General features: G+C 56.4%; 1 protein-coding gene across 1 annotated transcript; it reads right to left on the reverse strand.

Moving 5' to 3' along the window:
* Nucleotides 1-8107: 8107 nt before the first annotated feature.
* Nucleotides 8108-24661, reverse strand: LOC147413972 (uncharacterized). The gene is made up of 25 exons (XM_086476899.1): nucleotides 24332-24661; nucleotides 23191-23295; nucleotides 22624-22692; nucleotides 22361-22471; nucleotides 20555-21410; nucleotides 20330-20424; nucleotides 20101-20192; nucleotides 19849-19963; nucleotides 19487-19678; nucleotides 19094-19219; nucleotides 18794-18868; nucleotides 18322-18486; nucleotides 18042-18163; nucleotides 16958-17014; nucleotides 16558-16659; nucleotides 15885-16004; nucleotides 15596-15702; nucleotides 15237-15463; nucleotides 13904-13965; nucleotides 13131-13218; nucleotides 11066-11304; nucleotides 10793-10946; nucleotides 8624-8686; nucleotides 8414-8519; nucleotides 8108-8223 (listed from the first exon to the last, which is right to left on the reverse strand). Exons 1-25 carry the CDS (start codon nucleotides 24659-24661, stop codon nucleotides 8108-8110), a joined length of 3894 nt encoding a protein of 1297 aa, XP_086333025.1.
* Nucleotides 24662-27149: the final 2488 nt, after the last annotated feature.

Consider the following 27149-nt stretch of genomic DNA (forward strand, 5'->3'; position numbering starts at 1 on the left):
ATGGCTCTCCAAACAAAAACTGTGCTGGACTCTGAGCAGAAGTCACCTTCAGTTCTAAGTCAGGGGAATCTCTTAGTATTGCTTCATACTTTAAGATCCGACTGTCCATTAACCATTTTTCCACCTTCTGTTGTAAAACATTTCTAACATTGTGTGGGGTATACACCTTTAAAGGAGCACTAAAGGGAATTTTCTCAACTTCTTCTATTGAGAATGCTGTAGCAACCAAAGCTTGGAGACAAGCAGGCCACCCTCTACTTACTGGGTCAAGTAACCTAGAACAATCCTCCACAGGTTTTTTGATTCCTGCCCAGTCTTGAGTAAGAACTCCATATGCGGTCTGGTTTGATGTATTCACAACAAGATAAAAAGGTTTTTCTATATCTGGGAGGCTCAATACAGGCGCTTGTGTTAATGCTCTTTTGATTTCTTCACATTTCTGATCATCTTCTACAAACCACTGAAATTGGTTATTAGTTAATTTCTCGTATAGGAATTTTACTTTCTCACTCTAGCTTTCAAGCCATGGCCTACAAGAACCTAATAATTCCAATGTTTGCCGAATCTCCTTTTTAGTTTGTGGGGGTCTTAAGGATAGAATCCCAGATATCCTGTCAGGATCTAGCTTCTTCCTTCCCTTACTCAGCCAATGGCCTAAGTATTTCACTTCCTGTTCTACAAACTGTAGCTTTGATCGGGACACCTTCAATCCCTTTTCCTCTAAGAAATTCAACAATTTAATGGTGGCTTCTCAGGTCTCCCCTTCAGTTTCTCCTGCTATTAAGAAATCGTCTACATATTGCAATAATTTTACCTCCTGAGGTAATGTAAAATCCTGTAAAATTGTCTCTAAAGTTTGCCCAAATAGATTTGGTGACTCTGTAAACCCCTGTGGTAATACCATCCATCTTAATTGTTGTTTTCATCCCATCTCGGGGTCCTCCCACGCGGAAGCAAAATAATCTCTTGATCCCTCATCTAGAGGACAGGCCCAAAAAGTGTCCTTCAAATCTATTACACTATACCAAGTATGTCTGGGAGAAATAGGACTTAATAAACTATAAGGATTTACCACCACAGGGAATTTAGTGATCGTTGGCTGATTTACTGCCCTTAAGTCCTGTACCAGTCTGTATGACCCATCCGGTTTCTTTACGGGGAGGATGGGTGTATTACGAGGTGACATGCATGGTTCCGAAGTTCCTTTTTCCAAAAGTCTGTCCACTATGGGGTTTAATCCTTTTCGACCCTCCATGGGTATAGGGTATTGCTTGATTCTAATCGGGCGATGTGGATCTATTGTTTGAACGCTTATGGGATCCATTTTTCTCTTTCCAGTTTCCCCCTCCTTATACCATACTGAAGGATTCATGGCTTTTTCATCCTCTCGTGTGAGAGTGTATAATTTAATCTGCAATTTGTCCCCTCGGCTCTGAATGCCCAAGTTTAATTTCAAAATCAAATCCCTTCCTAATCAATTGTATTCCGCTTCAGGGAGCAAAAGTAAATCATTAAGGCAAATTTTCTCCTCTGTTTCTACTTCTACATCTTTTAAAACAGGTACTTTAAAAGGCTCTCCTTTTGCCCCTACTACTGACGTGTAACTCTTCCCTTTTTCTATTCCTTTTGGAAGTTTTTGAAGAGTGGATATTTCAGCCCCTGTATCCACTAAAAAGAAAACTTCCTCTTTATGGGGACCAATTAATAATTTCATCAAGGGCTCCGTTGATGTTGAAGTCCCCAGAAGATATAGCCCCTGAGACCTCTATTCTTCTGTGAACATTTTTTCACCTTGTTCCCCTTTACGACAGCTCCTCTGAACATGTCCCTTCTTGTTGCAATAGTAACAGACGGGAATTGTGAGTCTCTCTTGATAAGGCTGTCCCCTGGGTGTTTTTTCTATTCCTTTTTCCCTCCTCTCTCTGGACGGGATCTTATTTTCCTGACTTTCTCTTACTGCTGCTACACAGATTTTAGCTTTTACTTTTTGTTTTTCCTCATCTCTCCTAACATATACTTTCTGTGCTTCCCTAAGTAACTCTTCTAATCCTCTTTCTTGCCAGTCTTCCAGCTTTTCTAATTTCCTTCTTATATCCCCCCAGGATTTAGCTATAAATTGTGTTCTAAGGAGTGCGGTTCCGGCTACTGTATTCGGATCAATCCCAGAATATATCTGTAGGCTTTTCCTCAATCTTTTCAACCGTTCTGTTGGAGATTCATCTCTCCTTTGTTGTTCATTAAATGCTTTATTAATGTTCTGCTCTCGGGGAACTGCTTCCCTTATTCCCTGTATGATTAATGTTCTCAAATCCCTCATATTCTGTCTTCCTTGGGGTTGTTGATGATCCCAGTGGGGATCCACATTTGGCCTTTTTTGATCTCCCAGGGGTCCCGCCTGATTCTGTCAGCTGTAGGCCGGCAACTAAGCACCACACAGCTGCTCCCTCCCTCACTACCCCTGCAGCGGGGTGGGGGAGGGAATCGGAAGGGTAAAAATAAGAAAACGCGCGGTTTGAGATAAAGGTGGTTTAATAGGTAAAGCAAAAGCAGCGCACACAAGACAAGCAAAAGAAGGAACTCAGGCCCTGCTTCCTATCAGCAGGCAGGTGCTCAGCCATCCCCAGGAAAGCAGGGCTCCATCATGCATGATGGTTCCCTGGGAAGACAAATGCCATCACTCCGAATGTCTCCCTCCTTCCTTCTTCTTCCCCCAGGTTTTATTGCTGAGCATGACATCACATGGTATGGAATATCCCTTTGGTCAGGTGGGGTCAGCTGTCCCGGCTCTGTCCCCTCCCAACCCCTTGTGCACCCCCAGCCTACTCGCTGGTGGGGTGGGGTGAGAAGCAGAAAAGGTCTTGACTCTGTGCAAGCCCTGCTCAGCAATAAAGAGAACATCCCTGTGTTATCAACACTGTTGCCAGCACAAATCCAAAACATAGCCCCCTACCAGCTACGATCAGGAAAATTAACTTTATCCCAGCCCGAACCAGCACAGGCAGCTGCCCCTGCACCTGCAGCAAAGTCGGTGGCACTCACTGTTCAAGTCTCAAATCTCTGATGTACTCAGTCACGATTTTTTAAAATCAAAAGACGCATCTAACAGAAGGAAGCACAAGAAAAGTATATACAATAATGACTGATGGTTTTCCTTTCATCTTGACTGTTGTTTTTAGACATAGGAAGGAGCAGAGCAGATGACTCCAAACACAGGATGATTCACAACTCAAGGGGAAGAGAGTGAGGGGAGGAGCTGGTGGGTTTGAATCAGTAAAACAAAAGTTCTCCACAGGCTGTGTTGTCCCTGTGTTGAGCAAAACACGAAGGCAGTGACTGTGTGTGTGGTGGGGTTATAGGTAAAGTTCACCACTTCCCACCAGGACTGGAGCTCTCTTTCCCTATCAGTGGCACTATCCCAAACTGTCTTCCGTGTATCTGTGGGAAAGACCCCTTCCTCATCTCTGTGGGGAAGACCCCTTCCTCTCCTTCCCTTATAACATTGCAGTTATTGATTGCATCCACAGCTGGGCCTGCCTGGATACAGCTCAGGGCTAATGAGATATTACTTTGGAGCCCTCCAATTGCATCTATAATGATATTACGATCCCTTATGTTTATCCGTTCCCAGTCTGGTAAAACTTCTGACACCAACCAGTGGTGAGCTCCTAGAGCTAATAGGGAGGATTGTAACGGCTGTTGTAATTTGGACAGATCAGCAGTAGAGGCACCTTATTTGTTCATTATTACTTCTGAATCTGTGGTATTTAAAACCCCAAGTCCTGTCCCTAACGTCCCTTGGTATTCGCCTTTGAAAATTATCCGTTCTCCTGCGTAGCCAAGTGGTCCACCCTTCATAGGAAGGCCGTAAGAAAGGGGAACACAATGGTTGTATTTCTGAAACATTCATTTGCATCATCAGTTCCACCCTTTTTAGAGACCGCTCTGGGTTAAATCATGCTTGTTGCTGACCTGTATTTCTGATGACATACGGACCAGTCTCATAAATCTTAGATGCAAGTTTGGTTTGGGTTTGGACTGTTTGAGTGCTAGTATCAGCTGTATAGGTTGTGCAGGGCTGTACCTTGTCGTAGAAGGTACAGCATCTATCTTAAATTTCAATGATAATCCTATTCCACCACATGCCCAGACACATGTTACAAAGACAGGTTGTGTTAGAGTAAAATTATGCCAACAATCCAAGATACTGCAAGGCTTTCTATTTGTTGTGTTTGTTATTATATTGTTATTATATTGGATACAGATATCTGGTTTGCCCTTTCGTAGGAAGTTCCATTAATTACTCGGCATCCTACGCTTGTGTTTTGACCCAGCATTCCCTGCAGTTGGGGCATCGTTCTCTGAAGGTCTGTGCTCCGATCATTTTCAGGGTACACTTCATTTTTATGCATAACCACGGTGGCAAGGCTTAAGCTTTTTCTATCAGAGAGCAGTCCCATATCCCCAGTATATTCACTATGAGCTTGGGTCCATGGCCACTCTGGGGTGTTACCGTTCGACCCTTGGCTTACGAGAACTACAAATACAATAATTTTCCTGACTAAATCTTGGCAGGCCAAGTTACTAAACACTTCTGGGTGCAAGATACTCATTTCGCTTGGCGAAGCTTTAGTTTCAGTTCATCCTCACCCTGTGTTACTTTCCAGGGAGTTTTAGGAGCATTCTTCACTCGGGAGTGGTGAATCCAGGCGCTTTGTTCCCTGATCTGGATTGCCGTGAAAAAGGTGAGAAGCACTTGGTATGGTCCTTCCCCCTGTGGCTCCAAAGTTTTCTCTGTAAGAGACTTAACACACACATAGTCTCCAGGTTGTATGTTAGGCACTGGCCCTTCCAAACCCCTGCATCAGGTTCCAAACACCTGTTTTTCAGTTTTACGGAGCTGTTTCCCTAATGCCACCATATAGGAAGTCATCAATTCTTCACCAATTTGTGAAGAGGTTCCCTTTTGTACCCCATAGGGTCGCCCATATGGGATTTCAAATGGGCTTAGCCCTTCTTTAGCTCGGGGTCTAGTTCGTATCCGTAGCATTGCTAGGGGTAGAGATTGTGGCCAGGCCCAATTGGTTTCTTGTCCTAATTTAACAATCTGTTGTTTAATCAGGTGATTCATTTTCTCCACCTGGCCACTGGATTGTGGATCCCTAGATGGTGGCTTATTTGTTGCACAACTTTGGAGATGAAGTGCGGCCCTCTATCTGAGGACATCGCCGCTGGGACTCCAAACCTGGAGATGATTTCTTGTAGCAACACCTTGCTCACCTCTCGAGCTTTAGCTGTTCTGCGTGGGAAGGCTTCTGGCCAGCCTGAAAAGGTATCAGTTAGCACAAGCAAGTATTTATACCCCCCTTTTCTAGGAAGTTCCGAGAAATCAATTTGCCAGTGTTGTCCCGGGCAATTTCCTTTCCCAGTTTGACCCATTTCTGGTTTGGGGACAATTTTTGGATTAGTCTGGAGGCAAAGGTCACATTACTGAGTCACTTTTCTGACAGTGATGTATAAATTTCGAGCTGTCACATGTCTGAGAAGGTATTTGTATAATGCCTCCGTCCCCCAGCGTCCCTTCTTGTGTTCCTCCCGGACCAATGGCCAAACCATATAAGAGGGGACTATGAGTTTCCCATGTGATGTTACAGCCCACCCGTCCTCATTGGATGTTCCTTCCAAACCTGTGATTAACTTTCGATCCTCCTTAGTGTATTCTGGCTTACCTTCTCGGGTTATCTGTGCGTCTGGGACTAGTGCTCCCTCTACCTTTACCGTTTCTTTAGCTGCCTGTTTTGCGCCTCTGTCCGCCAGCTCGTTTCCTCTTTCCAATTCGGTGCTCACTTTCTGGTGTGCCCTAATGTACATAATCGCCACCTTTTCAGGAAGTTGGACTGCATTCAAAGTCTTAAAATTTCCTTTGTGTGCTTGATAGCCTTTCCTTGGGAGTTCAACAGTCCTCGCTCCTTCCAAATTGCTCCATGGCCATGTACCACTCCAAAGGCGTACTGAGAATCAGTCCAAATATTCACAGCCTTTCCTTCGGCCCTCTCCAGGGCCTGAGCGAGGGCTATGATCTCGGCCTTTTGTGCTCAAGTGTCAGCCGGTAGTGGTCCAGAGTCTATTACCTTTTCGGTAGTGGTGACGGCGTACCCGGAATGTCCTTTTCCACCCAGAACATAGCTGCTCCCATCTGTGAACCAGTGCTCTACCCGATCCATGGGGGTATCCTTTAGGTCCAGTGCGGCTAGAGTACGTGGCCTCAATCATCTCGAGGCAGTCGTGGTCCACTGGTTCTCCAGTCTTCCCACTAAGAAATGAAGCTGGGTGGACAACGTTAGTGGTCACAATCTCAACATGGTCCTGCTCAACCACGATAGCTTGATATTTCAGGAACCTCTGTGGGGAGATCCAATGTCTCCCTTTTACTTCAAGGACTGTGGACACCGTGTGAGATATTAAAACAGTCATTTTCTGACCCAGGGTAAACTTCCGAGGTTCCTGAACATTCAGGATGGCTGCTGCTACCTCCCTTAGGCAGCCAGGCCACCCTTTGGCAGCAGCGTCCAATTGTTTGGAGAAGTACGCCACAGCTCGTCTGTATGGTCCTCCCAGGTCTTGTGCCAGTACTCCTAATGCTATTCCCTGCTTTTCATGGGAAAACAGGAGAAATGGTCTACTCACATCAGGGAATCCCAGCACCAGGTGGTGCTGACATCAGGGCCTTCTTCAGCTGGTGGAATGCCCGATCTGACTCAGCATCCCATTGGAGGTGCCTTTGACTGGATTTCATCAGGGAATACAGTGGTTTGACCAGCAGGCCACAGTCATGTATCCAGAGCCGGCACCACCCCGTCATTCCCAGGAAGGTCCGCAGCTCTTTTACAGCCTGTGGCCGAGGGGTCTGGCATAGGGCTTCTTTCCGGGCTTGCCCCAAGGACCGTTGCCCTGCACTGATCTCATACCCTAGGTATGTAACCTGCTGCAAAGTCACTTGTGCCTTTTTTCTGGGACACTCGGTACCCCTGAAGCCCAAGAAAAATTAATAAACTTACAGTCCAGGTGGCACAGGCTTCTCTGGTTTTAGTTGCGATGAGGATGTCGTCCACGTGTTGTAGTACCTTTCCTTCTTCCGATGGTGGTTCCCATAACTCCAAATCTTTTGCTAGTTGGTTCCCGAAGATGGTAGGGCTGTTCTTGAAACCTTATGGCAACACCGTCCCCATGAGCTGGGTCTTCCGACCACTCTTAGGGTTTTCCTACTTGAATGCAAAAATTTTCTGACTGGCTTCATGGAGAGGGAGGCAAAAGAAGGCATCTTTTACGTCTAAAGCTGTAAACCAAATTAAATCAGGAGTTAAGGTGATTAGCAAGGTATATGGATTGGAAACCACGGCGTATAGATCCTCTGTTATTTTGTTAATGGCCCTCAGATCTTGGACTGTTTGATAGGACCCATCTGGTTTTCAGACCGGGAGAATGGGGGTATTGAACTCCGATTCGCATTCCCTCAATAAGCCCAGTTCTAGGAATCGCTCTATTTTCGGGCGAATCCCTTCCCTGTCTTCTTTCTTTAGTGGGTATTCTTTGATTCTTACCGCTCTCCGTCCATCCTTCAAATTTATTATTATTGGTTGGGCATTCTTGGCACGTCCTGGGACATCAGTCACCCAAACCCCAGGGTAGACCTGATAAATGATCTCCTCATCGATTTTTCCTTCTGTGGGAATATTAACCAAAGACAAGCTCATTATTTGTACCTATTGAGCATCATTTACCTCCAGAGTAATCTCACCCTTTTTGAATTTTATGCTGGCCCCCAGCTGTTCCAATAGGTTCTTTCCCAACAGGGAATTCGGGGAGTTTGGCGTGTACAAACACTTATGGATGCCTACCTGCTTGCCCAGTTTATAGTTTAACGGTTCCAAAAAATAAGCTTTTTCACTCTGACCAGTTGCTCCCTTTACCATGACATAGTCATTTCCTAAAGGCATTAAAGCTTGATTCAAAACTGAGTATGTTGCCGCCGTATCATCTAGAACCTCCATTTTTTCTTGGTTTTCTCCTAATTTCATTACAATCAATGGATCCTCTAGTCAGTCCTCCTTCACATGCGCGATCGTTTTTCTTGGGTTATCGCGCCACCTAGCGTTCCCCTGACGCTGTCGCTCCGGACATTCCCTTTTCCAATGTCCAGTCTTTTTACATATAGCACGTTGATCCCTGCTCATGGGCGACGGTCCGCATCTCATCCTGGCTTTAGGTTTCTATTCTCTCTCTTCTCTAACTACCGCCATCAATTTGCCTCGCCTCTGTTTATCAGTGTCCTCTCTGTTGCTAAACACCCTCCAAGCTTCTTCCAATAACACTTTGAGGTTTCAACTATCTGGTGGATGTAATTTTTGCAATTTACATCCGATATCATTCTGAAGTTGTCCTAAAATAGGGATACCAGGTGTTGTATTCCCACTTCTGACCCGGGGTCCAGTGGTGTATAACGACACGTTGCGTCCCTTAGTCTATCCAGAAATTCGGAAGGGGACTCAGAGGGACCTTTTTTCACTGCATATAGCACTGCCCAATTTATAGTTTTTGGAATTGCTTTCTCCATTCCTTTCACTACCCGTCCTCGGCATGCTTGTAGTGTCTCCACACTAGCTGATCGATTAGGGTCCCAGTTTGTGTCCTGCAGGGGAAAGAATTCTTGAACATCACCCCCTTTTATCTCACAATATTCTTTTGCCAAATCCCCTGCAGTTTTTATAGCCAACTCTTTTTCTGTTTCGGTTAAGCAGTCCAATCACAGTTACATGTCATTCCAATCAGGGCTGTACTGTTTTGTTATAAACTGGAGATTTTGAGTAGCGCCTACTGGGTCACTGCGCTATTTTCGGGCGGCATCTTTGCATTCCTTCGGATCGTTACAAGAGAATGGTATTTTGACTCTTACTGTTTCTCCATCCGGTCCGACTGCGTCCCGGAGAGGAGCTTGGAGAACTGTTTCTGTTATCTGCCTTCCCCGGGTTCGTGGGGGTACTAATCCGCAGGCCCGTTGCCACTCAGGATTGTCCCGGAGAACAAAGAACATATCAGCGTATGTTACTTCATCCCATTTCCCTTCTCTCCTCAGAAACAGCATTAACTGCCAGAGCGTCTTACAGTCTAATGTGCCACCGTCCTTAGGCCGTTTTGCCCCATCTTCCAGCTTATAAAGCGGCCACCATTGATTGCAAGACTTCCTTAACTACTTCTTATTTTCTGGGCCCCCTTGTCCTGCTCTATCTTTCCAATGCGTCAGAACACATCCTAAAGGGGATTTTTCATAAGGTTTTCTCTTTCCTCCCCCCATCTTTCGTTTTTCAAACCTGAACCCTTCGCTTATCTTTTCCTTCCTTCACCACACAACTCTACTTTCCACGTACCAACTTTACTACTTATCAGTATCCACGTATTACACAGACGTATCAAGGACGGGCACGGCACTCCTTATTCGAGGCAATAATTACATGGTAATTCTTCTTGTTTGGTTTTGGGGTTTTTAAATTAAAAAATTAATTAAATTAAAAATAAATTAAAAAAATTTATATTAAAAAGCGCATTTTTGGGGTGCAGCGGCTCCACAGGTTGATGGGAGCTCATCTCTCCCGCTGCCAGCACGGGTCTGCCGGCCGCCGGAGGGGTTGGGGGAGCACCCTGTCTTCCAACAGCTCCGGCTGGGACCCCCCCTGGCTGGGGTTTGGCTGCAGCAGAGGGGAGCGGGGAGCACCTGCGGTGCATCCAGCTGCTCCTCTGATGCCGGCGATCACTAAGGGGGGCCGGGATGAGGATGAGGAGGAACCTATAAGAAAGATTCGGGCGTTTGCTGGGGAAGCAGCTGGGGCTGCTGAGCAGCAGCCAGGAGCAAATCCTGGGATAAGCCCCAGAAGGGGGAAGATGCAGCAGCTACTCCTCGTCAGAAGCGTCTCCCCAATTCCCCGGTGCTAAAGGCAGCAAAAGCTGGAGGCAGGAGATGCTGCCCCGGCCCCTCGGCGCTGCTTGACAGCCCCGTGAGCAGCACAGCGGCGGGATGCGCTGCTGAGCTGTGCCCCGGGCCCCGACTCCACGAGGGCAACAGGGGTTTGGGATGGATTTAACCCAGAGGGGTGAAGTCCCCCCTCGTGCACCCACCACCTCCAGGTCCATGCATCCCCCCCCCCTCCCCATCAACATACCCCGTGCAACCCCAGGGGAATTTTGCTCCATGGCTCTGATGGGGGGAAGTGCCCCCTAAGACAGGTTTTTCCCCCCAGGGACGGGGCTGGACAAAGCGTCGCTATTTCTGATGCCCCCCACCCCCGCGTGTGCTCAGAGCAGCCCCTGGCACAGCGCTGCTCCCTGCCAGATAAAAGAGGGGGCAGGGGCCTTAGGGCAGGTGCCCACCCAGTTTTGGACTAGGTGGTTGTTGTCCCCACTGGGATGTTCCTCTGCTTGTGAGCCTGGCTGCAAAAGGGGCCCGATCCGCCTCCAGCTGGGCAGGAGGCGGGGGGAAGGTGCTAAATTTAGCTGGGTACCAGGAACCACGTGGGGCCCGGCTGCCGCCTCGTGTCTCGGCGGGGGGGGGCCCTGCCTGCCTTCCGCTCTCTCTGCCCTAACACGGTGCGAAGGGGGTTGGGTGAAGGGGGGGGTCCTGTGGGGTCAGGTGGGACCCCAGCACCCTCCCCACCCATCATGCTGGACTCCATTGCATCAGCCCCATCCCTGCTGCTCCCCTCCTGGCACCAGAGCGGCGGCCCCCTCCCCAAACCTGCCTCACCCCAGCGCTTTTTGCAGCCTGGATGGTCCGAATGTCCTTCCCAGCCTGGGCTGGAGACCCTCCCCATGAAGCCCCCACAACTTTGGGGGAGCCACCCAGCCCCTTGGGGGCTGCTGATACCCCAATACCAGCCAGACCTGGGCTCGAGCATCCCCTAGGGCGGAGGGGGGTGGGAGGGTCGCAGGTGTGAGATGCAGGATCCCCTGTGACAGGTCCAGCTCCTGCAGGCAGGTTAGGAACTCCAAAAGCATCCATGACCGGTCTGACACCCACCCTCTTCTCTCCCCCCCGCAGATGTGCACCCCCAGCAACACGCCAGCCACGCCACCCAACCTCCCGGACGCTCTGGCCATGTTCTCCAAGCTGCGGACCTCCGAGAGCCTGCAGAGCAGCAACAGCCCCATCACCTCCATGGCCTGCTCCCCACCCTGGGCAGCTTCAGCCCCTTCTGGGCCTCCCAGCCACCAACACGCCTGGTTGCCCCCCTCCTCGCCCACCGCCTCCACCATCACCTGCACCACCCACAGCCCGCCTGGCCCCCCGCTGCCCCCCCGACTGCTGCCCCCCCCCCCCCCCGCCCCGAAAGCCGTGGCCACCATGAATGGCCAGAGATAAGACTGGGTTGGGGGGGGGGAAGGGCATGGAAGGGGGGAATTGGGGGGTGGTGTCCAAGCCAGGGCATTGGGAGCAGGGGCTCCCTGAGAAACGCACTGGAATCAGTTTTTCTAGGTTTTATTGTTATTTTTAGCGGGGGGGAACACGGTGCCAGGGAGGGCACTGGCCCACGAGAGCCTCTGCAAGAGTTGCTAGCTGATCTTTTCTCTCCCCGATTTTTTTTTTTCAATATATCTAATGTATATAAATCTATCTAATGTATATAAATCTAGAGAGAAGGAGCAGCAGCGTGGAGGAGGCTGCTGTGGGGCAGAGGGGGAAGGTTCTCATGACTTGCCCCCTCCCCAGCATCCCTGCAGCAGGGCAGGAGAGGGAAGGAGGGGAGGGGTGGGGTAAGAAAAAATAAGGATGGAGGCAGCTGTCGGCACCCCAGATCACGGCCATGGGGGCATAGAGCTCCTGGGTGCCCCCACCCCCCCACTCCTGGCTTTGGATTTCCCAGACACTTGTTGCAGCACCCAGAGCAAACGCGCCTCTCTGGCTTCCGAAATTCAGCCCAGCTTCTTGCACAGACCCGCCCCCCGTGCCCCAGGATGCCCCCCCCGCAACCCCGTCCTTCTTCAGCACCCCCAGGGCCCAAGGGGATTTACCCCCCCGCCCCATCCCTGCAACCGTGGTTCATGGCCCTTCCCCAGGGAGAGGGGAGCTTGGGGGTTTTTTACTTTTCAAATCAATCTTGCTTAAAAAAAAAAAAAAAAGGAAAAAACAGGTTGAAGGTTTTTTATTAATTTAAAAAAAAAAAAAAAACCAAACAATAAACCAAAACCAAAAATCACTTTTTTAACACCAGCTGTCTCTGTCTTTTCTCTTTGCTGGATGTCCCTGGCAGGGCACTGAGAATGGGAGTGAGCCCACCCCAGGAACCTGCAGCAAGTGCCCCGTGCTGCCTGCACTCGCCCCTGCTGCTGTCCCCGGGGTGGGGGGGGGAGGCAGAGGGAAGGGGAGACCCCAGAGCTGGGGGGGGTGCCATGCTGGCACAGCAAGGACCCCCATGTGCTGGGGTGCAGCCAAAACCCCATCCTGCACCCTTGCAAAATATTGTGGCTTGCAAAACCCCCGCAACAGCCAGTCGTCGTCACCCCGCCTTGGTGCCATCACCCACTTGTGTGATGAGTCCCCCTCCAGGCCTCAGCCCTGTAGGGCCACCCAGTCCCACCTGCGATTCTCGGGGGCTGCCAGGCTTTTAGGCAAACCCTGTGCTGGGGGTGGTGCCTTCTGAATGCCCCCCACTGCAGATGGGACACCAGCCCAAGGATGTGGGGGCTCGCCAGCCCCCGACTCCCCCCTCCTGCCCCATGGGACAGGCAGAGCCTCAGCACTGCTCAACCCTGGGCACCAACCTCCCAAGCCGCTCGCTGTGCCACCAGCCTTCCAATGACTCCAGACAACACGCCAGTCCCTCGTTTGGTGCTTAAATGGCCAAACTAAATTAAAATTGAATAAAGAACCCAGCCCCCACTGCCACACAGCTCACACAACACGCAACTGGGGTAAACACACACCCCCAAAATGGGAATGCAGCAGCTCTGGAGCTGCCAGTAAGGGCCAGGGGGCTCAAGGCACAGCAGTAAAGCATCCTCAGAGTTGGGGAGATTCTCCCCCAAAACAGCACACCCTCCAAGGAAAAAAGGAAGAAAAACCCCACCCAGCTGGGACTACTCACCCTCTCCAGCAGCGCAGGCAGGACCCAAGGAGGGATGTGGGACTGGGTGCTCATGTTTATAGGGGCAGCAGGGGGTTGTAGGGTGCAGCTGGGACCCAGCAACAGCAAAAGGGGCAGTGGGTGGGAGAGGGGCTGAGCTGGGGTGGGGGGGGTGGCGGCGGCAGCGGTGACAGCGGCGGTGGCGGCGCGGTGGGGAGCACCAAAGGGGTCAGCCCCAGCTGGGCCATATCCTGCAGATGCAATTAGTCCTGGGGGTGTTTTTAAGCCCATCAACACCTGACCACACCCGTGGGGTGCAGAGTGGTCCTTTGCTGGCTCTATTCTGGTGCCAACTGGTTTGCTCTGTGTATTCCCAGTTATCTCACTGGAGGTGGCTTAGGGGGGGACACCAGATCCTACTGGATCCACCTGGGCACCCCCAAAGCAGGTTTTTAACGCCCATTTTTTTTCTGGAAAGCATCCCTGGGAGGTGGCTGCCTGGGACTGCAGCGGGGTGGGCAGGGATGGGGTCTCACAGCTGCTACTGGAGGGGGTGTGTGTGTGTAAGTTTTGGGGGCTCCCCCTCTGAATTTGGGGAGAAGATCTACCAGGAGAGCAGGATTTTCATGGGGAAGCCCCCAGGGATACAGCACAGTGGGTGTGTGTGGGGGGGGGGAAGGTGGGGTGTGCGCGCGTGCGTGTGCGTGTGCATGTGAAGGGATGCTCCCCGGATGCCTGCGTCCCCCCAGGCTGCCTCTGGGGTTCCCCTCAGGGTTTCTCACCCTCCTGCTCACCCAAGAAGTCCCACCAGCTTTGTCCCATCCCTGCCCCCGGCCACGTGTCGTTGCATGCCTGCCTGGGGGAGCCAGGGCTGTCCCCACGTGCATGGCCACACTTCCCCGCACTGCTTCCAGGGGGTTTCTTGCCTGGTACCTCTCCACTCCTGACACAAATTGGGCTAGGTCTCAACACGCAGCGGGGCTTTCTCTCACGGAATGGGTGGCAGAAAGGGGCTGGGGAAAAGCGGCCCCAAGCCATGGGGGTGGCATAAAGGAAAGGAGGGGACGTGTCCCCCCAGGGTTGGGGGCAAAGAAGGGGTTCTGGTGCTTTGCTCTGGAGGTGGGAAGCACCAGCTGCCCCTGAACTGGGCGGCAGCGGGGTCGGTGCCTTCATTTTCCCATCAATGGCAGCGTTGGAAGAGGGACAAGGGGGTGAGAAAGGGGATTTCTCCACTAGGAGATAAGGAAACGAGCTCGGTGAAGCTCATCCCTTGGGATAAGCGACAGCAAACTTGGGGGCTTGGGGCGGGATTTGCTTCTGGCCTTAAGCCGTGTCCTGCCGCCACCCTTCCCACTGAGGTCCCCATGTTACACCTCCTTCAGCAGCAGCATCAACCTCCTGCTCCCCCAGACTCTCTTTGGGGCCACCAGCTCCCCTGGCAGGGGCCGTCGGGGCTCGTGGAGGCCAGGGGGTGTCAGGGGGAGCACGGCAACGCGGGGCCAGCACAGACCCTGGGAGGGGGTTGGACAGGGGGTGGCTTCAGCTCCTCCGCTGACATGTGGCCGCAGGACCAGGGAGGCTGCTGACCCTTCCTTGTGCATGATGGGAAGATCCCCACCCAGGGCCACCCCATTCAGGCCATGCAGGTGCTTGGCTGCCCATCACCCTTTATTGCCGTTAGCTGGAGCCACTTGCTCGCCTGCTCGGTGGCGGGGGTGGTGGGTGTTCGGCCAGGGACCCCCAGTCCCACCGGGCTGCTGGGGCGCTGGATCCATCCTGGTGGGGTCGAAGGAACTTCAACGCCTGGGAGAGGTGGCTATGGGACGAGGCTGGCCTGTGCTGCAGCGGGATGGTGGTGCCTGGGGGCGAGGGGCAGGGGTTAGCCCCCCTGCAGCCCACGGGGCAGGCACCGGCTGCAGGCAGCTCTGCCAGCCCAGGACGGAGCAGGCAACAGGGGCACCTGCCTGGCCAGAGACACCCAGAAATGGGGTCCTGGCCCCCACCCTGAAGCAGACACTGGCCAGGACCAAGCCCCCCATGGCCCCCCACCTCACTCCACCTCCAAGGTGGGGACTGCTTGCCCCATCCTCCAGTCCTCCCCCTCCATCCTGCCTCTCCCCATCCTACCCCAGACCCCCATTCCACCCTTCCCGGCCGCAGGTGAAGTCCCCTGATGGCCCCCACCCACCAGGAGACAGCAGGGTGCCCTGTTCCCCCCCTCCCCCGGTGCCCTGAGAGGGACATAGCCGTCTGGCTGAGTGAGGACCCAGTGCTCTGGGGCTGTGAGAGCAGGAGGCCAGTGTCCTGGATGTCCCACTGCCTTGGGGACAGTGTGGGCTTTTCCCTCAGGAAGCCTGGCAGGAGAGACCAGAGGGAGCTGGGGTAGGGGGAGCCAGGGGGAACAGGGGTGGGGGAAAACCTGGCACCCCACGGGTGCCTTGCCCGCCTGGCTGTTCCCTTCACACCCAGCGGATCCCCGGCCTTACCGTCCTTACCCACAAGCACAGGCACCTGCTCGTCCCTCCGGCCCCTGTAGATGCGGCCGTCCTGACCCAATAGCTCCATCTCGGTGTGCTGGGAAGGAGAGAGAGGGCTGGCTGAAACACAGGACCGAATTCAGCATCCCCACGCAACCCTCCCACACCCAGCTCTCCCCGGGGGAAACTGAGGCACAGATTCCCTCCGGACACTCAGCATCACCCTCCCAGCCTTGGTCGCTCCTGCCGTATCCCTACCTTTGACGTCCCTACCTTGCGGGAGAGCACGGTTGGGGACTGGAGCAGCCGTCGGGTGCTGGGCTGGTTGCGAGGGCCCCGCTGCAGCTGTTCGCCGACGGTGTGCCGGCCCCCGCAGGACCGTGGCACGCTGGGGTACCTGCACTCGGCTGCCCACTCCCTGTGGGACAGGGCACGGGGATGCTCAGCACCCAGCACTGTGGCACCCCGTGCTTCACCCTGCTACACTGAGGAGGGGGCCAGGGGGCTGCTCCCCAGTGAGGTCCCTCCCGGCTCCCCCCACAACTGTGCTGGATCTGCTCTTTCCCCACAGCCCCGGCGAGCTGGTCATGGCCAGGGCAGGTCCCTGCACCCCACACCCAGGACACCAGGAGGCAGGAGCTGGGCTGTCCCAGCTGCAGCGCCTAATTTCAGTGACCTGTTTCACAGGAGGCACCTGAATCCCCATTGAGCCTGAGGTCAGGCTGAGACCAGACACAACTTGTGACATGTGGCTTCGGCACCATTGAGACCGAGACCTGGGCTAGACGGGGCAGCGCAGAGCGGGCTGTAAAACCCCACAGACCTGGGGCAAGCACAGCCCCGTAGCATATCTGCTCCCCTGCCCAGGCCCCCCTGAACCCCTCCGCCCCCACCCGAGGAAGAGCTCTCCCTCCCCGGGGCAGGGTGCCCCTGCACCCCAGGGGCCAGGGATGGGTCCCCGCGTTCCCTACCTGTACCTGCGCTGCTGTGTTTGCTCCCGCTCAAGGACGGTGTGGGGGCGCCCGGCATGGCGGGACGGCAGCGGCTGAATGGCCGGGAGGGCCATGACGCTCCTGGGAAGGGCAGGAGCCGCAGGTGGGTGACAGGGGACAAATGACCCACCCCAGCTCGGGGCTATGCCCCAAAACCCACGGGCTTTTACCCCACAGCATTCCCCCTGCCTGCTGCCCCCCGAGGAGGTGTCCCCGTCCCTCCGCTGATGGGCAGTGCTGCAGAGGGGCTGGGCAGGCTCAGACCCCCCCAGGCAGCCACCCCCCCGTGCCTGGCACAGCAGGGCACTGCCAGCACCCATGTCCTCCCCATCCCACCCATGCAGCCCCCCCCAGTGCACCCGTGCTTGATGCTACTCACTGGCCAGGCATCAGCGTGCTGAGGGGCCGGTCGCAGGACAAGCAGTGGAAATGGGCCCTGAATGGGGAGAAAAGGGCAGGGTGAGCTGCTGGGGGGCACACAGACCGGCCCGCATGCAGGCAGGTGGCTTGCAGGCAGCAGCAAGGTGCTGGGCACTTCGCTGTAGCGAGTTACAGCATTTGCAGGGGGGAACCATGGGGTTTCGAGCCTGCTTTATCCCCCACCATCCCAGTAAGGTCCCAGCCTGCTGGCTGGTTATAAACTAAAGAGGGTATGATGGGGGAGAGTGGTTGTTCATGGGCTCCCACCTAGGAGAAACCTCCACCTCGTATTAGGCACCAGAGAATCCACAGAGGGGAGCACCCAAAAACCACCACTGCCATGGGAACTAATCCCAAGGAGACCCACAGCACCCCAGTTCCATGGGAACTGGGGGTGATGGGAAAGACAAAATGGGGGGTTTCCTGTACCTCTTGCTGGAGTGGGATGCTCCCAGCCTGGGAGCAGCTGCCAGACCTGAGGGATGCAGGATTCCCACGGTTTTTTAGGACGAGCTTCATCACAACTGCCCCAAGGACTGGGACACGCTCGCCTTGGCCCCGCTGGCACCTCGAAAACCTGGCAGGTGCCTGTGGCTGCCCAGGGTGGGCGAGGAGGCGAGGTGAAGGGCCCAGGTGCCCAGGCCTGCCGTCCGAACCAGCCCTTGCCTCACTTTCATCGCTTCGTCAGCGCTAATTACCCCCCTGCGCCTTGCCAGGAGGGCAGGTCATAACCCAGCTCCCCAGCGCTGAGCGTCGCACCCCTGCCCGGGGGGACGAGCTGCTGTTCCCTGCCCTTGCTCCAGGAAGCCTTTGCACCCACACCCCAGTTTCGGTTCAGGAGGGCTCCCTCTTGCAGGTGCCCCCTCCTAGGCAGGAACCTGTTACTGGGAGGAGGAGAAGGCATAGCTCCTTCGCCAGCATCCCCACGGTTCGCTGGCTACACTGGGCAGATACTGGGGGGCCACTCAGACACTGGCTGTGATAGCCAGAGGGAAGGGGGCGAGTGCTGTCCCCAAAGCCGTCCCCGTCCCCATCGCACTCACTTCTTAATCCCAGCCGCGCTGTCAGCGTCCGGCGGTTTCAGCTTCTCCTTGAGCTGCTCCAGCATCCCCTTCCAGTGCTCCTCCAGCTGCTGCCGGAAAGGCCCCAGCTCCAGGCGGTCCAGCTGCGGACGGACGCACACCCTCAGCTGGCTGCCCCGGGCTGGGACATCATGGTCCCCAGGGAAAAGCCAGGAGGGGGGGACCCTCAGAGGGATGCTGCCTTGGGCTGCCAAGCCCCCAAAGTGCCAACTTCACACCGCTGGGACGAGCCACCCCTCACCTTCGAGTCCATCTCCTCACTCAGCTGCCTCTGGGCCTGCTGCCAACCCTGCTCCTGGCACGTCATCCGGCTCAGCATCTCCTGGATCGCCTCATTCAGCCGCTCCATGCTTGCCTCAAACTGGGTGCGACTGACTTTGCTGGCCAGGGCGGATTTGTCTGCTTTCTAGCAACAGGGCAAGGCGGGAGAGGGGTAAGGAAAGGCTGGAGGTACAATGGGCAGGGCCAGCTTGTGTTGGGAGGAGAGGGAGAAGCGGCTATGTGGCCTGCTTGCCCATCACCCCTGTGAGGCTGGTCCCACCAGCCGAAGGGACCTGGAGGGAGACAGAGGGACCTGACAAGGGACCCACAGCTGGTCTGGAAATCCTCCCTCCCCCTGGCTGGTTCTGCCACCGAGCCCCCAGGGGACAAGGGGTGTTTGTCACCCTGCTTGGGACCCCCTTGGCTGGCGCCGCAGCCCCTCGGGGCCATACCACATCAATTGCCAGCAGCAGGTCCTCCTTGTCCGCTTTCTCCTTCTTCAGCCTCTCCAGGGACTGGAACAGAGCCTTCCAACACAGAAAGCATCCCATGGCACCACAGCAGGGTCGGAGCCTCCCAGGCAGATGAGCACTCCCTGCTCTGCCACCCGCCGCCCAAAAAACCTCCAGGAAAGGTACTTTGAACCTCCACGGGGCTGCGAGCAGGTTGGCAGGGGGACAACTCCCTTGTGGTCCCCAGCCTGGGGTCTGCCCGGAGGATGTTGTGACCCTACGGGAGTTTCAGCCACCTACCTCGATATCTGTCCGCTTCTGGTGTTGGTCATCCAGGAGGTTCCCCGTGACAGACCTGAGCTTCTCGTAGTCCCCTTGCACCTTCACGAGGGTGGCCTCAATGTGCTTCAGCAGCAACTCGTCCTGCTTCAGGGAGGAAGACGACAAGGTGGTGCCATGCAAGGAGGGGCTGGCTGCCCAGTGGGACAGACCCAGGGTACTCGGCCAGTGGCCCCAGGCTCTCAGTGCCAACAGGACATTTGCATCAAGGTTTACATTTCCTTGCATGCTGCTGACGCGTACAAGCCAACGTGGGGGGCAGCGGGGGGCTGCCCCACGTTACAGCGAAGTACGACAAGCCAGGGGTGGTCCTGGCAACCCCCTCCCAAGCCCCCCATGCTGGCATCTCCCTACCTGGCTCCTCCCCGGCAGCTGCCTCACCACCTTGCCCATGGGCTGCTGCGACATGAAGGAGTCCACCACCTCCTGGAGCTTCTCGTAGCGCTGGAGGAGCTGTCCCACCTGCATGCTGATGTCCGTGCTGCAGGTGGGGCACGCTGCCTGCTCCTGCCCCGCACTCTCCACCATCACCCTCAGCTTGTCCAGCTGCAGGAAGGGGAGAAGGAATCGGCTCTGAGATGGGACGGATGCAGCCAACCAGCCTTGGTGACGCTGAGGCTCGATGGCCCCAGCCAGCCAGGGGATGTGACCAGGACCTTTGCCACGACCACCCCACCGAGCTGGCGGGCGGTGGGAGCGCTTCTCCTGGACCTCACCTGCTCCTGCAGCTGGTCGGCCGTCTTGGTCACCAGCTTCTCCAGCATGGCTTTGGACATCTCCTGCTGCTCTCCCAGATCCTTCAGCTCCTGCTTTACCTCCTGCAGTGTGGACCTGGCCAATGAGGCAGGGACACAGGCAGGCTTAGCCTCCACAAGGCTGTTTGGGGAGTGTCCATCGCCCCCCAGACTGGAATGTGGGGGGCTCCCTTGCAACCCCATGGGGTAGGAAACCCTCTCCCATTCTTTTACCCCAGTTGCTGGATGATCTGGCCAATGTCATCCGCTTGCTGGTCGGCTCCAACTACCCCCAGCTTCCCAAGGGCATCCTCCAGCTGCCTGATCTGAGAACCGCAGTAGTGGCAGAGTTAGGGCATGGCTCCCCCCTGTCGTCCCAGCATGGGAGCCCTACACCTGCCCCGTCCCTACTCAAGCCCCCCTGGCATCCCTGCAGCCCCCTCGGGGTCTGCCACTGGCTCACCTTCCCCTTCTGGCCCTGCAGATCGCTGGCCAGGCCTTGCAGGGAGGACACCCAGTCCCGGAGGTTGGCCAGGACACTGGTGATGCTCTCCTGGTCTAGAAAGACATGGTCCAAGGGTCAGCGAGGGGGTATCACCTTCGGGGCCAGGCTCTGGGGGTGAGGAGCCCCTGACCCAGGGTGTCCCCATGAAAATCATCCCCCTACCAGCTCCGCCAGGGCTCTCACCTCCCTCCAGGAAGAGCAGACGCAGCTTCTCAAGCTCAGCATGCTCTGGCTTGCTGGCTTCCAGCTGGGCCACCTGCTCCTTCAGGGCAGTGTAGAGATGGCTGAGCTGCCCGATCTGGCGGAGAGCCTCCACCGTCTCTGCGTAGCGCTCGGAGGCGCTGCTGGATCCCGAGGACCCCCAGGGCACCGCCAGCTCTTGAGAAGGGGATGTGGCCCTGGGAGCGGCGTCCAGGGCGATCTCCTGGGCTGTCAGCGAGAGGGTGCCCACTGCTGGGTGGCCTGCCAGGGCAAGTTGTGCGCTGGGCAAAGCCTTGCCTCCCTCCTTGGGGCTTGTGGCATCCATCTCCTGAGCACCGTGGGTGGCTTCAGCAGGGACTGTCTCAGTAGCAGGATGGCTGGGCTCCAGGCTGGGGGGGCTTGATCGAACCCCTCTTCCTCCTCCTTGGGTCCCTGGAGGTACTGGCTGTGTCCCCGGGATGGTGGTCTGGCTGCTGGGGGTCCCTGGCTCCATCCCTGGGACGGTGGTCTGGGTGCCAGGGGATCCTGGCTGCATCCCTGGAGTGGTGGTCTTGGTGCCAGGGGACCCTGGCTGTGTTCCTAGGGCGGTGCTGCTGACATCAGAAGTCTTTGTCTGATCTGAAGGAGCGCCTGCCCACATCTCAGGGGTCTTGGGTGCTCTCTGCATCCCTGCTTGCATCCTGAGGGAGCCAGGTTGCATCCCTGGAGTCCCCTTGCTGGTCCCTGGTGCAGGCTGTGTCCCAGGTCCCTTTAATGCCGACGTTGATCTTGGCCTACGTGGGGTGCCTGCATCTGAAGTGGGGGCCTCAGCAGGGGCAGACTGGCCCCCACTGCCCTCCTGGGAAGAGGAGGCAAAGGGGAGCAGGTTTACAGACAGAAGTGCAGCAGCAAGGGCAGACCCAGGGCCCACCCACCCTGTGCCCAGCCCCTGTCCCCACATCCCCCGGCTCATGAAGCCAAACTCAAGTACCCGACAAGAGCCCAAAGGCAAAGCCTGCCCACCCTGTGGAGACCCCCCCAAACTCCTGCAGCCACGGCCTCCTGGTCCCTCCCCAGCCCCCTTAGCCCTTTGGTCGCCTTTGTGCCTGTGGAGTCGTTTCAGCAGCCAATCCAGAAGATCAGCCAACACCCTACTGACGCCACCTAACACAACAGCATTTTTTCCTCTAGCGACGGGATTCAGTACCCCAGACCTGCTGGACCAGATCCACTTCCCAGCCCAACGGGCTGCACCCAAGTTTCAGGAGCAGCAGCCTCAGGCAGGATTTGGAAACCGGCTCACGATCCAAAATGCTGGGGTTTGCCCCAAAATGTCCCTCTGCTGTCCCTTGCTCCCACCTACCAGCCCCAGAGAGACCAGCACAGCAGGGAGCCGTGGTCTTGCCCAACACTGAGCAAGGACACGGGGCTGTGTGGTCACCCCAAGGATTTCAGGAGGGGCTGTTGTGGGCCGTCAATGGCATAAACAATGGAGGAGGTCCGTCTGTCTGGCCAGCCGAGGAGCTGCCCTGGCTCGGCCTGTGCCAGGTCCTGCCTCCCAGTGGGACGTGCAGGGCAGAGAAGTGCTGAGCAAACCTCCGCAGAGGCCCCAGGTTGTGCAGCAGCTGGTGGCACCGGGGGCTGGGGTCCCACTTGGTCCCTCTCCTGCAGCCAGGATCCCCCAGCACTCACCGTTGGCAGACCTTGGCCTCTTTCTCCTTCTCCTCCTCCTCCTCCTTCTCTTCCTCCTTCTCTTCCTCCTCCTACTTCACCTTCTCTTTCTTCTTCAGCTTCTCCTCCTCCTCCTTCTTCACCTCCTGCTTTGCTGCCCACCAGGCAATCCTCCAGCACCTCCCAGCGCACCATGTTGCTCACCTCCTCTGGGGTGGGGTAGAGGCTCAGCCTTTCCTTCAGCTTTTTCTGGGGAATGAAGTGATCAAGGGGTCAGCCCTGGCCACGGAGCCAGGCAGGACGGGACCCACAGGAGCGCTGACCCCCCACCACCTCTGCCCAGCACCGTGCCCAGTCACAGAGGGACTGGGTGCACTGGTCCCCTGGGGACGCAGCTGTACCACATCACTGTCCAACGCAGTCTGGTCATGGAGGCCTGGCAGCCGTCCAGCAGCATCCTGGAGGTTCTCCTGGAGAGGGGTGAGGAGAAGGATGGCAATCGGGACACAGGAGCAGGATTTAAAAGAAGCATCCACAAATTAACTGGGGCACAAGACAGAGGGAGGCTGGGCAGGGCTGTGGCTGTATTACACGGGTAGAACTTTATCTCCCCTCCTTCCCAGCACCTCTGTCACTTTCTCTACGACTGTGTAGTTAACGAGTGCCTGAACGTCGCTTTGGTTGTCAGACGCAGGTACCTCTACCACCAGCCTGACCTGCAGGCAGCGGTGCCCGTTTCTGCCCTTCCCAGGCAGCCCTGGCAAGCGGAGGATGGGGGGCTCCAGGTGGGGTGGGCTGAGCTCCCCTGCTCCCCCCTCAGGACAGCCTTCCCACTCGTCCCTCCTGGTGCCCTGCCCGCCAGCTGACACCCAGGGCCATGAGGCAGGGGCAGCGGGGTGACCCGGAGAGGGGCAGGGAGGGGGACAAAGGGCCCAGCTCCCTCCCAGGGGGCTTCGGCGGCAGCTTACCAAGCCAAGCGCCTTCTGGATCGTCCGGATGTCCTCTCCCATGCGGGACTGCGCCGCCTTCATCCCACTGATCTCCTTGAGGAGATCCTGGGAGAGCGCCGTGGCCTAGGAGAGGGGGGCAGCGGGGGTGAGACCCAGAGGAGGGTCCCTGGGGACCAGAAGCTTCACCCCTGCTGTGGTCTGTACAGAGCTGAGGGGCAGCGCAGGGCCCTGCGGGCAGCACTGACCATTCTTCACATCTTCAAGAGCCAAGAAGGGGCAGCGCCTCCCCAGACACCCCCAGCCCTGCCCTGGGGAGCCTATCGCACAACCCTAATCAGCAGGTACGGGTCCAGCCCTGCCTGCCTGTGCCAGGCTCCGTGCAAGACCGCTGAAGCCAATCCAAAGAGCAAAGAGCCACTGCCACCCTCTCCACCACAGCCTGGCCCAGGAGGGCAGCAGTAACCGCTGCTAACGAAGCGGGGAGCCATCAAGCAGGGGCCTGCCCTGAGCAGGGTGAACGCTCTCTGCTCAGCCATCCGGGGAAACCCTCCCTGCTGCCTTCTCCCTGTGCCAGCCCTGGCAGGATCCGGCCCTGCAGCGCTGAGAGTGGCTCTTTCCTTGAACCTGAGCTTATTTCTTCCCATTGGGGATGCCCAAGTGAAGCACGGCCACGAGCAGCTCAGTGTAGTGCAGGATGAGGCCCCTCTCCAGTCCCCGCTGGTGCTGGGTTTAGCCCTTGGGTGAGTCAAGGGGATTTGTGGTGAGAGATGAGACCCGTGAGGTGCTCATGGAGCCTCTCAGCTGCCTGGGGAGCTGACGCCGTACCCAGCCGTAGGGCAGGAGTAGGGAAGGGAGGGATGGAGAGGGTGGTGGGGACGGACCTCGAGAGGTGCTGAGCCTCTCTGGGCAGCAGAGACAAGGGCTCCAGGGGCTGTATTGGACCCACCGCAACTTGCTGATGGCAACGTGAGGAGCGGCATTTCAGCCTCAGCTCTTCCTCCCCAAAACTCTATCCCTTCCCCATAGTGAAGCCCCATGTGCTGCCAAGAGCTTGGGCTTAAACCAGACCTTGGTCTAAGGGAAGCACAACAGCAGTGCAAACCCCAGAGGAGGGAGCGTCTCATTAGGAAGCACCCAGGGGACTGGGAAGAGCCTCTACCTTGGAGATGCCGCTCACGTTCGCTTGGATAGTCTCCTTCCTCTGCCCCACTTCGGCAGCCATGGAGGCGACCTCAGGGCTGCTTGCCGTCCCCTGCAGTGGGTCCTTCCCAGGGGAAGGACCTCCGCCCTGTCCCCCTTCTTTGGGGTGTGCCTTGGCGGGCTGGTCCCCCTCCAGGAGGTCCCCCTGCTCCTGTGCGGGCAGGTCCTGCAGGCCTAGGTGCCAGAGCACGGCCTGCAGCAGGCTGTACAGTGCCGTGATGTTGACGTCCCCGATCTCGGGTGTCCCGATGGCGATGTCCAGGAGCTGGGACAGGCTGAGCGGGGCCATCGCTGCTGCCCTGCCCGAAAACACAGAGCCCGACCTGGGGAGGCCGGGAGCTTTTTTACCTGGAGTCCTGGGAGGACAGGAGGCATGGGCAGCCGCCAGCCCTCCTCCTCCTCACAGAAAGCAACCAAACCCCATCCAACTGCTGCCAGGGTGCCCCCCACCAAGGGCAGCGCTTTGGGGGGGATGAAGTGTCCCCTTCCCCACCACCCAGGCCACCTCCAACTCCCCCAGCCCCGCTCTCTCAACCCTCCAGCCCCCCCCTCCCAGCCCGAACCCCCATCCCGCACCCTCAGCCCGGCTCGTTGTGGCCCTGCACCTGCACCCAGCGGCCTTTTTCTGCACCCTCAGCCCGCCCTTGCCCTTTCCTCACTGGCCGCCACCCGCCGCTCCTCGCCACCCATTGGCCGAGCCAGCTGCCCACCTGCCCATGTTTACAGGTGGGCTAGTGCAGCGTGTCCCGTTGCCAAGCGACGTCCCGCTCCCGCGCTCCAGGCGCGGCCGATGCGCCCCGCCTTCTCCGCTTGAGCCCCCACAACGCAGCTGATGACGTCACTGCTTGGAAACAGGTTGCTGCAAAGGGCCGCGTCCCGTGCAGAGAGTCGACACCTGCCGGACGGCCGGGCCAGGCCGGGCCGAACGCCTCCAGGAGGAGCCCAGGCCCGGCTGAGACACCGCCATGTGGCGGCTGTACCCAACAGCCCGGCAGGCTTTACCCCTCCCTCAGGCGGGAACAGTGGAAGGCAGCTGTTGCCCGCATCAACACATGCATCTCCAGCACCACGCACCCAAGCAAAGAGCCGTGGAAGAAGGGAATAAGAAATGCAGGTGAAGGTGTGCCTCCAGCCAACCCGGGGAGGAATTCGAACGGTGGGGAAAATCTTTAAACCGGGGAGATTGCTTACAAAAATAACCAACAAGAACTTCTTCTTCCTTAATAAACCTCCAGGTCCGACTGTCACGCAGTTGGAGCACTGACATCTCCTTCAGCGAGGCGTTCAAAGATGATTTCCAAGAAGGGTTGAGGGCGGGCAAGCAGGAAGCTGAACAGACACTTGTGCTCTTTTCAAAGAGACGAGATACCCGTTTTCAGGCATTCAAAACAAAGCATGCAGCTCTGCTCTGTGTATTTGCCTTTGCCAAGCTGGGATGACTGAATTCAAAGAGGGAATAGGAAGATTGAGAGATGGGAACAAGGTGTGCTGAAGCAAGCAGCTAACCCTCGCAGGAGGGATCCCAAGCCCTAACTCCAGTCCCTGGCAGAGTCGCAGGCTCAGGAGCTCTCAGGCTACACCCAGGGACTGGGGAAGCTTTCCAGACAGCCCTCAGGACGGGCGGGAAAAGCTGCAAGACCTCAAATCACCCAGGGCCACACCAGCACAGTGCTACAGTAACAGCAAAGGGAGGGTGGTGGGGCAGGAGGGAAAATGCGGGGGTTTGATGCCGGTGGGATGGCAACCTGGTCCAGGCTGGGTCAGGTCGGGCAGATGCTGTGTTCTAGCCTACACCGGCCCCAACCCACCATCTGCCCGTGGCTTCGAGGGCCCAGTGAACACAGGGTGCCAGTTTGCTAAAGCAGGTAGGGAGTTGGAGACGTGAACGTCTCCTGGCCTCAGTTTGACCAATGCTTTTAGCTTCCGGCCAGGGTAAGGTTTGAAGCGAAGCCCAAGGATAACTGGGGCTGTGGTCCCAGTACGACCAAGGTGACACCAGCACAACCCTCTGCTCGCTGGTGCCGTGGATCCACTGTTTCTACCCCAACACAGCCCAGCAAAAGCAAGCCTGAATGGGGCACCAGTGCTCAACAGTCCTGACCTTGCTCCGGGCAGGTCTGACGAGCGCTTTTAGGGAGGGAGGCGAGAGCAGTGCCGCTCACACTCTTAACGCTGGCTTCCAGCACAAAGAGCGTGGTCTGGTACTGGCTCGGAACAAGGGGGCACAGAGACATCTGCAAAGACTTCACACCCGTCAGTCGGTCCCGTCAGTAACACCTACAGTGCAGGGCTGGGATAGTCCCACGCTGTGGTCACGGAGCACAGCTGCAACCTGACCGTAGCACTTGGCAAATGCAGGAAAACCATCAACAGCCTGAAGACCTCATCCAGGCCTGTGCAGCCCCCGTGGGATCTGGCTGGGAGGTTTCCCCTGTGCTGGACACTGGAGATGATCCAGCCGCTCTGGGCTTTTGTGTACCCTCACCAGCTACGAGGCAGGACGCTATTCTGCAAGGCAAATGCCCCCGTGCCAAGGCACGCTTGTCTGCCTGGTGTTCAAGAGTCGTGCTCTCAGAGTCATCGCCTGCCCCTTGGCACCGTACCCATTTTAGATCCTGGAGTGGAAGAGAAGGATGAAGGCAGAAGTTGAAGGATAAGCAAAACTAAACAACTGCCTGCTAGAGACAGCCCGTCAGCAGCAGTGCTCCCTCCAAGCAGGATTTGTTCCTCACATCAGCTGGCTAGAGAGTGGTATAGGTTTTACCAGAGGGTGTTTG

Source organism: Leptosomus discolor, chromosome 22 (genome assembly GCF_034619465.1).
Source record: "Leptosomus discolor isolate bLepDis1 chromosome 22, bLepDis1.hap2, whole genome shotgun sequence".
In the NCBI taxonomy this organism is placed as follows: Eukaryota; Metazoa; Chordata; class Aves; order Leptosomiformes; family Leptosomidae; genus Leptosomus; species Leptosomus discolor.